The 17,025-nt window shown below is 35.2% G+C and overlaps 1 protein-coding gene across 1 annotated transcript in view; it reads right to left on the bottom strand.

The window, feature by feature from the left end:
- Nucleotides 1–11,726: 11,726 nt before the first annotated feature.
- The window catches only part of LOC120309390 (vitellogenin-1-like), a 57,410-nt gene continuing 52,111 nt past the window's right edge, over nt 11,727–17,025 (bottom strand). The window contains 1 exon segment of the mRNA XM_039346562.1: nt 11,727–11,894. Within this exon segment, the coding sequence (XP_039202496.1) occupies nt 11,727–11,894 (168 nt within the window).

The raw sequence follows: 17,025 nt of genomic DNA on the forward strand, positions 1-17,025 counted from the left end.
GAATATTGCTTCCCAATGATGGAAAATTAATCCTGATTCACATACCAATGCCTTCTTTGAAATTATAAAATTATAGCCCTTGAGAGATGATGGATATGTATTGTTTAAGTGTGATATTTAAATAATAATAAAAAGTAAAGATAGTATCAATAGTAATAGACACTTGGGGTGCAATGCCAAAACATCTGGAGCACCACTTGAACATCATTGACAAACTCACCATCAGTCAATAGCAAAAGGCAGCTTTTCTTGGAACAGCTTACATCCTGCAATGGCACTTTTAATACCATCAAACAATATCTGCCTATCCCAGGTCCTTGGCAAGGACTTGATATATGGATAAAAATGCTAAATCCAATCTAATCATCTGTGCTCCCAGCCATAATAATAATAATATTCAAAACTTCCCCAAATTATTATTATTTGAAAACTGTAGCTTTGATTGAAAGGCAGATTTCCAATTATTCTATTCTTCTTCCATATATGGAGAAGTGCAAATAAAGGAGCACATTTGTGTCTGAATGTAAACACATGCATTTCACATTGGTGCAAAATTATCAATGTGATTTGATGGTGTTATTATCAAAGAATTTCTGGAAGCCAAACTTTGCTCCTCAAAGTCCTCAATATGAGTTTGTTCATTTTTGCTCATGTGTAAAACATTTCTGTTTTCTGGAACAAAATAGTCCATTAGATTTTTATTTTGTTTTCTATTTATATAGGAAAAAAATAGTGAGATGACTTAAAAATATGTAAAAATCAAATTTTATAAAATTGCAACTAATGAGTATCTTTGATCTCCTTTTTGTTAAAATAAATGTTCTTAAATGGAATTGGACTTATTTTTCAGTAAAGATCTATACATCCAGCATCCAATTGTTAAGTCCACTTTAGTATCTGTATAGCTAAATAGAATAGAATAGAATAGAATAGAATCGAATAGAGCTGGAAGGGACCCTGGAGATCTTCTAGTCCACCCCCCTGCTCAAGCAGGACAACCTACACCACCTCAGACAGGTGATTGTCTAGTCCAGGGGTAGGCAACCTTGGCTCTTTTATGACTCATGGACTTCAACTCCCAGAATTCCTATGCTGGCTCAGGAATTCTGGGAGTTGAAGTCCACGAGTCATAAAAGAGCTAAGGTTGCTTACCTGTGGGCTAGTCTCTTCTTGAAAATCTCCAGTGATGGAGCATCCACGATTTCTGGGGGTAAGTTGTTCCACTGGTCGATTGTCCTCACTGTCAGGAAGTTTCTCCTTAGTTCCAGGTTGCTTCTCTCCTTGATCAGTTTCCAACAGTTGTTTCTATCCTTCCCTCTGGTGCTCTGGTGAATGGGAGGAACAAAAGTAAAGGCAAGCAAATTTAAACACTCTTTGCCTTTGATATTAAGTGACAGTGCCCAGGATTGTAGCAAGTCCCGAAAACTAGATTTTTGCAGTTCAGTTGCTTCTTCCCTTTAACAAAACATGTATAGATTATTAGGTCATTGTTATCAAAAGCCTGATAAAAATCATTATCAAAAACCTGATAAAAATAAATCAGCTGACATCAGTGAAAAGCAGTTAGATATTATGAGTAATAAATGCAATTGCTCTAAACTGGGATCTCTATACCAAGTAAAGTCTTTCAAATACCTAGGAACATTTCTAGGAACATTTTTCAAGCTCCATTTTCACTTAACAATAGATAAATTGTTTTGAAGACTGATGATCTTTTGGATGACTCATCTTCTTTGGGAGAGAAATTTCCAATAATTTATGTTAATGAAGAGCAGATGGAGAAGTTATTATCTTTAGAAGAGGCCTACCATTCAATGCAGCAAGCTGCTTTTTCAGCAAACCCCTTTTTGCAAATCTATGCCTGTTAACTGTGAGAACTCTGACTGATGTTTTTGAACAAATCATTTTGTTGCTGCAGAAAAATAAACTTATAAATGACATTACCTGAGAACTTTGTCCAGAACTTTGCTGAGCACAATTTCTGTAATTCCTGTGAGAAACCCATCTGTGATCAATTACCATGAAACCCAGTTCAGATAAGCAGGAGAATCGACCTACTGTGACCTTGGAATCCAGCCAGTCTTCTTCTGATCCTAAAGCTGCTAAGAGACTGGGGACTGTGGGTTGTAATGGGACACTGCAAGTGAATCAGTTAAGCTCTTTGCTTACCTGAACAGTATTAACAGAAGCCATTGGGAATCTTGCTGAGAAATAATGTGCATTCTGAGTCAATTTGGTAAAATGAAACCACGATCTTTGGATCTAATTCTATTATTTCATTGCCCAGCATATTTTATCTACCATTCCACAGCTGTTATTTAAACAGATATTCTGGGGGATATTTTAAATCACTCTTATCCAAGTTGCTAATGATATAAAAGCTGCAGAACTAATAGCTCCAAATCAATTTATATATTTAAAGGTAACTGCTGTGTTTTCACTTTATAGTTTTTATGAGGTTACCCGACTGTGCGAGAGTGTATTTTGTGTATATCATCTGGCTGCATGGAGTAAGTCTGATTAGGACTAGTAACCTAATCTATATGTTTTTTAACTTACCAAAAATGCATTGCCAAACTGAGATGGCCCAGCTGGTAGCTATATATAAGTGGGAAGGAGGGAAGGAAGGAAAGAAAGAAAGAAAGAAAGAAAGAAAGAAAGAAAGAAAGAAAGAAAGAAAGAAGGAAGGATAATGTTACCTTGGTAGAAAGGTAAGAAAATGGATAGACAAATGTGAAGATGTTCAAGTCCTAGTAGAAAGATAGTGACCATTATATGGTCATTTGCAAAGAAGAAATGTTTGTTGAAGTAAAATCGGCTATATAAGTGGTATATAAACTTTTGCTAACTTTGTTATATGGAAGTAAGCATATAAGCATCTATAGTAGAAATATACTGTAATGTAGAATGCCTTTAAAAGTTATGTGTGGTAAAACAAGACAAGATGTGGGTAAAAAGGGAAGGATATTGAGTGATTATGGGTGAGATATAAATCAGTATGAAACAAGCACATTATTTTGTTTTGGATATATAAAGAGAATGAATGAAAACTGAACTTCAAAAGAATACAGGCTACACATGTATACCTTCATAGTTGTCATAGCACCATTCATGATCATTTACATAGTTATCACAATTTTCTAAGCTATAAAGGATTAGTGGTGTTGATTATCTTTACGTACCTATTATTCGTATCAAGGGTCATTTCCTTACTATTCATACTGAACCAGAATGTGAAAATTTGCCACTAACTATGTTCTTATATTTAGATACTTGAGATATATAACAACCTAAATCAGAGGTCTTCAAACTTGGCCCTTTTATGACTTGTGGACTTCAACTCCCAGAATTCCTCAGCCAGCGTGCCTGGCTGAGGAATTCTGGGAGTTGAAGACCACAAGTCATAAAAGGGCCAAGTTTGAAGACCCCTGGCCTAAATCTTTACATCTGGAAATTGCCAAATAAACTGCTGAATTTTAAAAAATAATAATAGCCAGAAATAGCTTAGACTTTGTATTAAAAACTAAAACAAACAAAGAAAGAAACTTGGAAATTCTGATAATTGTAGTTTCTGGTTTGCATTATAGGACAGGGAAGGAAGAGAGCCTTCTCTGCAGCTGCCCCGGCATTATGGGACATCCTGTCCCCAGAAATGAGATGAGCCCCCCACTCTCCTGGCCTTCCACAAAGGGGTCAACATTTGGCTCTGCAGACTTATGTGTGAGGCACAGAAGACCACACATATATTTTCAATCTATCAACTAAAGCGAGAATGGCTGTAAAGCATCCTTTTCAAACTTCTTTTTTGCATAAAGAGAGATGCTAAAGAGGACTATTTATTAGTCACATTTCTATTAGCACGTTTGATAGAAGCTATGGGAAATACAGAAATTGTGCCTTTTGTCAGCAGAAAATTGAGCTTTTTAGAAAATGGACTTTTTAGCTTAGCAACTGGAGCAATGCCTTCTTTGCTGTTGTGTTACATTCCAGAAATCTTTCTTCTGAGTTCTACCTGGAGGTGACTTTAATAACTGACGTAATTGTGAAGATCTTTTTAAAATTGTTCTGGACCTTAACACCTTCTAGGTCAAATAAATCTTTCATCTGTTATTGGGGAAAAGTCCTGAAATTGGAATAATTAAGGTGGTAGCACAGCTGTGGATTTGTAGGAGGAAGAATGAAGATTTACCTAGGCAAAAGGGGTAAAAACATTTTAAGTCTATAAAAATAAGGTAACATTTGATTTTTTTTTAAAAAAAATAGTAAGACATTAGCCGGTTTCTTTTGGATTTCCAGTGTAATGTCATTTTCCATGTCATTCTTGTTGCCTGCTATTTTTAAATCCACTTTCAAATCAATCTCAAGATGTGGCATGCAGTTTATTGATTTGAGGGATAGTCACAAGTATCTTCCAGTTATTGAACCTGTTGGATGGATTCCTAGAACACAAAATAAACTAAGATGGTAACTTCACTTTGATGTTCAGAAGAAGGTGGTTACAGTTTTTGGTAAACCACCTTTAAAGTTGTTTGAAGACCATTGAACTGAAATAGCATTGCATGGTTTTATTACATTTATATTGCATATAGAGTAGCTTATGCTAAAAAGATTAGTAAATATATATAAAACTATACTTTTTAGGTATTTTAGGAGTCATGTATTTGAACTGTCCTTCTCTATGTCAAAGAGAAGGAAGAATCTGATGAGAGAAGTAAAAACCTATAAGCTGATTTTCTTAGACCAGCTGGAGGTGGCAAATTAATTAATTTAATTAATTAAATTCTGTGACTTTTATTTTTCAAAGCTATGTGAACTCATAGGGAGAATTGGATTCCAAACTTTGGTTATGTCATCAGTTAAATTTATTTCAGTATTCTTATATAGGCATATACATCATAAAATAAATACTGAGGTAGTCAAAGTGGCATGGAATTATTCAGGCAACTCCAAAAGTGTTTCTCAAAAGGGAGAGAAAGCCACAAAATGGCAAATGATAACAAATACAAAGCTCAAGAGACATTCCTTGAAACAAGGATGATATAAGAATGATGTTCTGCAATGATAAATTGGTAAAATATTTTCTATGTTCTGTATTCAATTCAGGATTAAACTGAGTAGCACAGTTTGTACATTAAAAATGTTGGAAAACAGAATTGGAATACCCTTTTTAATTTGCATTAGTAGATATATTTATTAATGACAAGATAAGGAGAAGGAGATAGAATATATTGTAATATCATGCAGGTTTCTTTTTTTAAAAAAATAGCACCAGTTCAAAATGGAAGTGATGGAAAGCCACAACCCATCATTTTCTGTGGCACTGAGAGATTGGAGGCAATCTGGCTGTTGATGGAATACCTATCCCATTAAAAGATCACATTCCTAATAAATTCCAAGTAGAATCCATCATTTTAATGCTCAAGCTTGCTTGAGTTTTTAAAATCTCTTATTTATAATTTTAATTTATTTGTGCAAGAAAGCTGATTTCATTGTTTCATTGTAATGGCCTCAGTGTTTTAATGTTACATTTCACTTATGCTTTTTAGTGTAAAAGAGTTTCACATCAGTAATTCTAGGACAGGGCAGCTGATGAAAATACAGATGCACAAAAGTTACTCCAGGTTGCAAGCTATTTGTTAGAAATACACCTCTCTGTAGTCAGTTTCCTCCATAACATCTATGCTCTTTTTTTTTTCACTGTGGATGATATTCAAGTAACAAAGTTCCTGGAACCATTTGAAACCATAATAACAATGCACAATATCATACTGAATTGATTAATGAGCCATTGATTCTTGAGTGAATTTGTTTTACATAATCTATCAGTATAATGTTACCAGACATATTTTGAGTTTTTTGAAGTTTTCTGGGTGATATATTTATTTCTAGGATTTAAAGTCACAATATTTAACTTTAAATCACCAAGGCAAAAAGAGTCTGTACAGTTACTGTACCTGTAACAGCAATAACAACAATAAAAATAGTTGTTGAGTTGGGTTCGACCCTTGGATGGCCAATATGGTCAAATTCTTGCCATCTTAATTTATGATGTAAGTCTTAACTCTGATGACTTAGTCCAATGACATTCCAGTATATGCTTCAAATCTATCTTATCTGTTGATGTCTTCTCCATTAACAATTTTTGCAAGTATGATACATTCACTTCACATACGCAAAGTGAGTGAATTTTTCCTTGTAAACTATCTTCTCAACATGCCTACATCAACTATGCATGATCAAGAAGAAACTGAATCATCCACTTAGATATCATAATACCAGCTCATACTAATCATAAAATACCCTTGTGTGAAATACTTTTAACAAAGTCTCTATCCTTGAAATGACTTTTGGTAAATTCTGAATATTGGGAATATCTAAATATTGTCTTATTTAATGTATTTCTGTTGAAGAATCAAACAAAGAATCAAGCAAAGAATGGCAGTTCCTGTTTGTAGTTCTGATATTGTGTCCCTAGATATGAAGATCAACATTATGTTAAAGGATACAAGACACTTTCTATTAATGTAAGTCAAGGGTCTTCAAACTTGGCCCTTTTATGACTTGTGGACTTCAACTCCCAGAATTCCTCAGCCAGGCACACTGGCTGAGGAATTCTGGGGGTTGAAGTCCACAAGTCATAAAAGGACCAAGTTTGAAGACCCCTGATGTAAGTGTTACATTCTAGAATCCTTTAAGTTCATTCAAATACTTTTCTGTCACAACCTGACCATCAATTGTTACCATCAAGTAACAATTTGCACCAGTGATATGCATGTAAGGCTATACAGTGAATTTGGTAGGATGTTGCTGTTGAAATTAGAAATTTGAAGGGTTCACAGGCATCACTGCATCTTGCTATACTGAAGTCTGTACAAATGTTTTAACATTCTTTCAAGTTCAGTGCACTCATTTCAGTTGTTTCAGTTAACATTATTGCATTATAAGTATATGTTTATTTTTTTTGATGTAAGTTGTCTTGAAAATAATTTGCTTTAGAAAAGTACTCTGAATTCCATTAATACTATTAAACTTATTAATATAGAAAAGAAGCCAATTCACTAAATTTGGATTATAGCAAAATATTTATTTTAATTTTATAACCTCAATATTATAGAATTTCTTTTCAACTACAAATAGCATTATCCCATCTGGTCTGTTCTTGGAGAAAGGAAGATATGTGAATTCAAAATACTTAAAATGGATGGGTTTTAAATTTAACTTGTTTTGTAATTATTACAAAATTAGCCTAACCATTTTTACAATCTTGCCAAGAAAACTGTAGGGACTATCCAGGCAGATGCCAGGAGCCAGCAGAGACTCAAACATAATAAAACAAAAGGAAATAAAACAAACAAAAACTGGATAAAAATTCAGATCTGCTCATATCATCATCATCATCATCATCATCATCATCATTATCATCATCATCTTCCTAGTGTTATTCTCTCAGGTGCAAGGTCCACTTTTTGGATCGACGAATGCAGTCTTGCATAATCAAACACAGTATCCAGGTCACGTCTGCATTTTGACAGAAATGGTTTTAGATCCATAGGTTGTAACAAAAAACTGATGACCAACTTGTCGCCTGGGACTGATGCGGGTTTGGTCTCTATTCAGCTCAGCACTGCCCTGGTAGCAGGCAGTATCCAGTGGCACCTCTAGGAGGAGAAGACCTCACCAGCAGATCTGCTCATTCCATGAAGAAAAACTAAAGAATTAGTTGTTCTCCTACTCTAAAAAAGAGTCATTTTGATAAAGTCTTATACAACTACAGTATTACCAGTTTGAACTCACAACACAACCAGATCTGTGGTCTGTTGGAAATCTAGTTCTCGTAGAAACAGATGTTTCTATTCCTTTCGGTATGGAATAGATGTAGACCCATATTATCATCTGAACTAAATGCTGGAGAAATTCTGGCAACAAGGAATCATGAAATCAGATGATTTGCCACCTGGCTCTGATTTACTCAATAAACGTTGGGTTATGCTTTGACTTCAGTGGTGCCAGAGAGGAAGTGTCTTACATAGCGGAAAAATCATTCTTCTCAAACCTTAGTAACAACCGAATAGATTCCAAAAGATAAACCAGCATGAATTTGCTTTAGGCCTAAAATTAAGTGGAATATGCTTTAAGACAAAAATGATTGAACCTGTGAAAATAGCTGACCTTGCAAATTAGCTATGTAACTTGTTTAGGAAAGAAATTGTGGTCTGAAATCTAATATAATGTTCCTTTCAAAAGAGTGCTGCATTTTAAAGTGCCATAGCAAACAGAAGTAGATGCTAGGGTTTATTAGAGTTGTATTAGGCTATTTTATTTCATTAAGAATGGGTGGGTGGAAAAAAGGGACATGACCAAGTTTGCCCTGTTGTGTATGTGTGTGTGTGAAGGGGAATTAAGGGCTCCCATATGTTAAAATAATTTCTTATAAAATAATAATAGCTATAAAATAATATAGCCTTTTTATATGTATCAGAACAGTTTGGCAGGGTGATTCCGGGTGGAAACTGGAAGACCATGAGTTCTAATTATGCCTTGGGCACAAAGGCAGCTGCGTTACTTTGAGCCAGTTACGTCCAGCCTTTAGAAGGAAGCAGTGGCAAACCACTTCTGAAAAACCTTGCCAAGAAAACTACAGGGACTTGTCCAAGACCTGGACATGACTGAACAACTTTTTATTTTTATATCGTTCTATAAAAATGATAACAAAATACTAATACTTTTATTTGTGGAAATAACTATAACTATGGGATTTAACCTGGTTATGTGGCCTGGGCGCCTCCTTGTGGCAAACACTGGATACAATACATGTTCTTAAGTCTGGGTTCTTTGTATTGTATCTGAACTAAGACTCCCACCCTCCTTCTGTTAACCACAGTGGTGGGATCCAGCCATTTCACACCAGTTCGGCAGAACCGGTAGCTAATTTTTTATTGCCCAGGCCCAGAATGGACTTCCGGAAGCGGCATTCACATAGAGAACTGGTTGTTCCCATATTTGAATCCCACCACTGGCAGAAGGTCCCTGCTGGTGATTTTCAAGGAAACAAAAAGTGAAATGTCTTGATCCTTCTGGAATCCAAGACTACAGTGAGATGGAAACAAAGCATGGATGACCTGTCTGCTAGCAATGAAACTGATTCTAGTCAGTTTCTCTGCTTTGGTGATGAACAATTCCTATCTAAGTGGAGTCTTAATATAAATAATTTTCACCACCATCCTGAGGAACTGAATGCTGAATGAGTTGTGGCTCTTGAATCAAAAAGACAGAATTAGTCTAAAGAAGGTGATGAAGCACTAATAAGACATGCAAATCAGCTCTGACATGAAAGTATGCTTAAAACAGAGCTCTTCCAACTGATGTGTTTCCTGGATTCTCTACAGAAGCCATCAAGAAACATATTTAATATTTCAAATGGCCTCCTTCAGTGCAAGCTTTGCAAATCTCAGAACCACCTTGCCAATGGACTTTACACCACCCACACCTTGCTCCACATCTAACGGGAGGATCGCTGTTTTAGATTATGCCGTTAACCATCTTCAAGAGCCTAAACTGGGAGCAGAAACTCTATACTGCATGCACCTTCTATTCTTGCAAATTTACCCTGCAGAAAGGTGCAGAGCTTTGGAAAGATCATGTCAAGCAGTTTCCTCATAAATGGAAGCCGACCAGAATATGACATCATACCGTCTAATTAGACATTGGTCTAATAAATTAATATAAAAGACAAATTATGGTACCATACAGCACCCGAATGAACTCCAGTGAATAGATGCTGCCTGCAGTGTACTATCTATTCTGATGCAGAAATGGAAAAATGCATGTCTTGGACCTAAGAACATCACACATTATTCAGATCGATAATGCTTGCGCGTGTCTGTTTTTGCATTCCAAAACAGTCAAACTTATTCTACTTTTTTGTGTTATCTGCAATGATCATCTGTTAATGGCTTAAGATTATCTTTAGACTGCAAGATTCATGCCAAGTTATAATTCAGTACAAATCATATACTGTAGGGTGAGAGATTGAGAGAGGGGATTGAAGAGGGATGGGAGAGATTGAAGAGGGGATGGGAGAAGTATTTTGGGGGGAGGGAAAGGTATCGGTGGACTTTGGGATCCTCCACCCGCCACTTGCTTTGCTTTGATCAATTATTGACACATGATATAATTGTCCCCAACAGATAAACCATACAAAAATTCACAGGGAAAAAGAAAGTTCACTTTTGATCTTACGCTGTGGAAAAATAGGAGCCACGAAGCAATCTCTAAAGTACAGAGAACAAGAGAACAGCAAGTATATACATACTAAAGTTTTTAATGTAGGGTCTTGAAAAGCTTCATTCCTTTTTCAAAAAAACTCTACTCCCTATTACAGCAGAAAGTAATCTATATCCTATCCAAAGTCATCTGATTAAGGAATGCCTTTCTCTAAATATGCTTGCAAAACATCACGGTTCAAAATGTAGTGCTTCTGAACTGGAAAGTATTGGAGAAAATATGTATCAAGTTACCTGAACTGCTTATAAATCTGTTTCTCAACGAGCAAAGGTTTAACTAAAAAAGAAGAAGAAAGAAAGACCGCTAGATGGCATTAGGGGTTCATGATTTAGTATTTAGAAAAAAAGAAAAGCATTGCCTAGCTTCCCCTAATTTTGTTCAATGCACTGGTGCTTTGAAAAATGATAGCAAGTTGGATATTGCAAAATATCCTTGTCAACCAGTTCCCTAAGAGATACGTTTGTGAAAAGGCTAGACAGCCATCCGCATGGATACTTTAATTAGGATTCTCACACTGAGCAAGGGGTTTGACTTGATAGCTACAACGACCACTTTAATTCTGTAATTCTGTGGCATTTCTCTTTCACATAGCCAGCCAAATACTGCACATGACTGTGTTACAACATCAAACTCAGTTGTTTTAATTTTTTTCAACTAGCATTGTATTTTGTAAGCTGCCTAGAGTCCACTGGAATAGGCAGGTATATTAAATTTAAGTATTACTACTGCAAATACTACTCATGATTTTCTCTGGATATAAAAATGACTACATATTTTAAAACCCTTAGCCTTTCTCAATATGGGTGACATTTAACATTAACTGAGTCAAATATTTTATTGGCTCTGCTGCTACAAGGAAGATTTCAGGGCATCCCTATTGTTTCACATCCTTGATGCCATAAGATGAGTGAGTCTGTTTAAACATAGCTTATATTATCCTGCATATTTTATTTAAATGTCAGACTGAAATCTTTGGTAGACGTAAGATAGTTAATCGAATATGGAAGCTGGCAAAAGATTGAGAAAGTATTGTTTATTCAGTGTGTTTGGAATCTAGAGCTAAAACTAAAACTAATGAAGGAGAGAGCCAGCCTAGAACTAAGGAGAAATTTCTTGATCTTTAGAACAATTAATAAGTGGAATGACTTGACTCCAGAAGTTGTGGGTGCTTCAATACTGGAGGATTTTAAAAAGAGACTGGACAACTATATTTGTCTGAAACTGTATAGGGCTCCCTGCTTGAGCAGGAGATTGGACTAGAAGAATAACTCTGTTATTCTTTTATTCTGCTGTTCTGCAAGGATCTACCTAATTGTCATGACCTCCAATCTTCATTAGCTTTTAGTAGTAAAATGTAAAGAACAAAAAAGTGCTTCTGATCTGATCTCATTTCACCTGTTGATCCCTCTTAAAGTAGCTTTTTCTAGAGTTGCACAATAGCTTCATAGTCTCATGGAGTTTGAGATAAGGAGATCCAATATCCTTTCTCCACTTCTTGAAGACAGTATTTGCCTCATCAGTTCTCTAAGATTTCCCAACATGAATGCATCAGCTTTTGGCCAGCCAATCACCAAGTTTTTTTCAGCATCCCAAGATGCAACTCCTCTGGCCTGGAAGGTGAGAACTAATTCAAGATAAATAGATATAGTTTGACCACATTTCTGTTGGTCCCAAGCTTAAGCCTTCTTTCTTTATTCTGCATTTTACAGTTCTCTACAAGCCATCTATCTTCTTGTTGAGAGAAATTGAACCAAAGCTCTGCTTTTTCTTCCTTCTATTCCTCCAAAGCACCAGAGGGCAGGACAAGAAACAAGGGCTGGAAACTGATCAAAGAGAGAAGCAACCTGGAATCAAGGAGAAACTTCCTAACAGTGAGGACAATTAACCAGTGGAACAGCTTGCCTCTAGAAATCATGGGTGCTATATCACTGGAGGTTTTAAAGAAGAGACTAGATAGTCACTTGTCTGAAATGGTATAAGTTCTCCTGCTTGAGCAGGGGGCTAGACTAGAAGACTTCAAGGTCCTTTCCAGATTCTATTCTATTCTATTCTATTCTATTCTATTCTATTCTATTCTATTCCACCTCCTATATGTGTCTTGTCTTTTTTCCAAATCTTCACTGAAATTGTTGTTAGATAGTCACTACCTTTCAGTGTTTCTGTTACTTCCAGTTGTTAGACTCAGGCATTCCCAAGTGAAGCACAGCTAAATTTCTTGTGCCCTGTACAACCCTCTGAAGAAGAAAGTTGCCAGCAACACAAAATGGGAACTTACACTTTAGCAAAGATTGTGTACCGCCAAATGCTGACATAGTTAAATATCTACTTTTTAAAAAAAGCATCTTATTTGATGGATGGATATTAGCATACAACTGAATTATTTTTTCTTTGCCATGTATTTTTTTTTCTAAATAGACATTGTTTACAAGATTACAGGAGTCAGCCATTTGGATTCCTGTGAATGTGTGCTTAATCTACAATGAAATTCTTTTTTAAAATATCCTATATTTTTAAACAATTTCCACTCTTCAGTACCTATTCTAGAATAGGAATTATTAAATTATATTTGCTTTTTTGTATTAATGGTCAGGACTGGGATTGTTTATTTTTCAGGACATTATGGTAGAAACAGTAAAGGGCTTGGATATTATGAACCAATATTCTGATTCATTATTAAGTCATGTTATCGATTCATTAAAGCAATCTAATGTTTTCATAATATGACTAATTTTGGGACAAATTTTTGCAAACTATGCTCTTTGTATCCCTTGACCAATTTTAAATGACAATCAAATGTTCCATGTAATATAGTGCGGTGCTGATCCTGCAATAATCACAGTGCAGGCAAACTAATTTGGTTGTGTTAATGTTAGCTGAGAGAAAGTAATATCAGAAAATACGATAAGCTATTATTACATTCAAATGTGACAGAGTAAATATAAAGAGAAAGTTTAAGAAAATACACCAAAATAAATCAACTTTATGAGAAAAATACGATCTGAATACACACAAACACACAGACACAGACTCACAGACACACACACACACACACAGCCAGCCAGACACACACACACACACACACACATACATACATACATACATATATATATATATGCCAATTAAAACACCAAAACCAGCATGAGGTAGTTTGTATCAACTATCAATATATAAATTGGTTAATTACCTAAAAGTAATAAGATATACTGTTCAGTTATTATAGTTTAAAATTGATTTTTAATAATATATCAGTAATACTTTCCAACTACTTTATTATTTATTTTATTTATTTATTAGATTTATTTATCTATTTTATTTTTTAGACTTTTTTATTCCACCTTTATTACTTTACAAGTAAGTCAAAGTGAAGAACATATATAATTCTCCTTCCTCCCCTTATTTTCCCCACCACAAGGACCCTGTGAGGTGAGTTGGGCTGAGAGAAATTTAACTTTTGAATGTTAGACATGTGATTCAAGGAATGTTTGTATAGCATATTAAGAAAAAAAAAGATTTTCATTCCAGTCTTGGTTGCAGTGAGATGGACGCAGGAAGGCAAGGGCTCTGCCTTCTGTGCACGATTTCACCCTGCTGGGGCCCCTGAAAAGGGCCTAAAGTTGTCCCAAAGAGGCAATGAAGAAAAAGGGGTGCCTTGTTGATCATGGAGAGATGGCGGTCTTTCCGTTTGATCCAAGGAAAGACCTCTAAACTGGCAGGGGAAAGACCGGCCACACCTCTGCGGCCGGTCATTAGCTGCTGAAACCAAAGAACAAAAACTTCAATTAGCACATCGTAAACAGCATGTTTGGAACTGGGTAAGAATATCGATCCTTTCTTTACTATTTTACAACTGAATTTCCTAGGAAAGGCTCCCAAGAAGCTAAAACCTCTGGATGTGAACAGAAGTAGTGTTTTAATTTTTTTTATGGGTGACAGAAATATACAATACAATTTATCAATACAGTTTTGATAAATTTGAGAATTGAGATAATTATTAAGATTTTCTCTTTGGAAAAAAATCATTGAGGTGAAATGTAAGAAAACAAACCCTTTGCTTTAAGAGTAGAAAATAGACTTTGAATGACATCTAGTGGTGGATTTGAGTATAGCACTATAACTAGCTCCTTGGCTGCTTGGTGACTTTCAGTTTAAGGGAGAACAGTTGGCAATAGAGGAAAATATTTTGGCATATTTATCATCCTGACCTTCTTGGACTATACATAGCTACTGAGCTTGGACTTTTAATCTCAAGAGCTAGTGGGAGAGAAAGAAAAAAATGACTTTTGAATACATCTGGCTGCAGGGAGGTTGAACATTTTGAATCCTTGGAACATTGTGGATTACAACCTTGCCTGACTGATAATCTTCAGGATACTTGAGACAAAAGATTACTATAAAATATAGTCTTTATGACTGGATTATAAAGGCTACATACAAAGATCAGAAAACTAGAGGAAACTTTATTCCCCTTTTATTGAGACTGGTGATACTAGAGGATTTCTAGGAATGATGCCTCAAGAAAAAACAAATACCTTTCAGAAGGAAATATTCTCTATGCTACAGCTAATTCATCAAACAATTGTTCCACACAAAGCAGACATAAAAAGAAACCATAATGAGACTAAAAATAATAGATGATATAAATGACCAAATCTCCAAATTAAAGCTATAACTGGAAAGTTCCCAGACAACGACTACAAAGTATGAACAAATAAACCAGAAATCAGACACGAAGCAGAAGAAATGGACCTAGAGATGGAGGAGATAGGAGAAGGGAAATATGGACTGCGATACACGAATAAAATACTGCAAGATCTACCTATAACAATGAAAATACAAAAGACCCTTTACTCCTTTTTCCAAAATACACCTGATGACAAGGAAAAAGATTCTAGAAAATGGAACATGCAGCGGCCAGGAGAAATGTTTAGGGAATGCGGATGGGCGGAGTTCCCCCCCCAAATACTCTGCCTAAATTGTCTTCCTCATGCCAAGCAGCTTTCACAAAAATAGAAAGAAAATTCTTGGATGATTTAATTGCCTTGGCCTGGAAAGCTACTTGGCAAAGAAAGAAAGTGAGAGTTAGATTTAAAAAACAGAGGATTTGATCTATCAGAGAGGGCACTATCTGTTTAATATACCTGAATATGATATGATTAAAAGAACAGATGACCCTTAGATATAACTAGATTTTTATAATGGAAGATATGATTTAGAATTAAAATAGCATTTTTTTCTTTTAATATGGGAAATTTGAAAATAAGAGGATTGGTATGAATACATTTTTTTAGCTGTATAAATGTAATTAATATTGAGAAAATCATAACTGGCAAAGATACTTTAAATATTGATGGGAAATCAAACTTTAATAAGAACACAAAAAACAGGATATTGACTTATGAATTGATATTATTGTTATTTGTATAATATTAGAAAAATATGATGAAGATGTATATATCTAATTTTGTATACATCAATAGTACCAAGAATCGTAATTGTCTAATGAGGGAAAATGGAAAAAATATGGGGAAGAAAGGAAGATCAAGGAAAAAATGCTGGATTGTGCAGTACTGAATAGATTTATATTGAAGAAGTTAATGTTAAATATGTGAATCCAGACAAGATGTTTACTAAGCTCTAAAGACTGTAATTTTTAAAAATTAATAAAACTTATAAAAAAAAGAAAAAAGAAAAAAATGATTTTCAATATATTGATGATTCCAGCTATCCAATATAAATTACAACTTTGGGGGAAGATATTTTCTGTATTCTATGTGTGTGTGTGTGTGTGCCTTTTGTTTCTTGTGTAGATCAAGGTATATTACTAGATTTTACAATGTGTGCTTTCATAGCCAGTAGCCTTGAGAGGATGTTTTCTGTCTCTGAATAGATTCTCAATTATCTCACAACTGGACGGTAAATGAATACAAATTGTTTTCTTTAATAAGAGGGGGGGGAGAGCGGGAAGGAAGGAAGGAAGGAAGGAAGGAAAGAAGGAAGGAAGGAAGGAAGGAAGGAAGGAAGGAAGGAAGGAAGGAAGGAAGGAAGAAGCTCTCTTTAAAAATGGAAGTAATACATTATACAACATACCTAATTTCTGTCATTAAGGAAATCAAAGAAAGTGAATTGTCCTACTCTTCCCCCTCTCTCCCTGAAGAGAGTCTTATTATATCTGAAGCCACTTTGGGAGCAAAACTTTGCTTGACTTGGAATGAATAGTCACTCTTCTCTGTGCTACTAAAGATAAAAAGCAAGCAACTGCTCTATCCTTCTTATTTCTTTTCAACATGTTGGATGTCAGTTCTCTTCTGGAACTAGTGGGTTGCAGCTGACAATACCAGAATACATTCAATTCAAATGTACCAGTTAAGTCTTTGAATGCACTATAAAGCTGGATACAGGTTCTCTTGATGTTGGAAAAAAAAAAAAGAATTGACTTGTCCTCTCTCACTCTCTTTTTTTTTTATGGCAACTAGGAAAAAAAATAAAATCAAGCAGAGAATACTTTTTGCCCTTTATGATTGCATTTCACCTACTTTTATGTTATTCTGTTTGGTGGGAGATGAAGAAACTTGTGGCCCATTTCTAAATTACAGAGAAAGAATGCTTTGAAAGTTACAGCACTAGGCAAAAGAAAAAAGGAGAGGAAAAAAAAGAATTAGAAATCTTCAGCTGATGTGAAACAGGGCATGGCATCAATTGAACATGAGGCTTAGGTAAGGAAGAAGATACACACTTTCATTA

The sequence above is a fragment of the Crotalus tigris genome, unplaced genomic scaffold (assembly GCF_016545835.1).
Source record: "Crotalus tigris isolate CLP2741 ecotype Arizona unplaced genomic scaffold, ASM1654583v1 scf7180000018011.1402602, whole genome shotgun sequence".
NCBI lineage: Eukaryota > Metazoa > Chordata > Lepidosauria > Squamata > Viperidae > Crotalus > Crotalus tigris.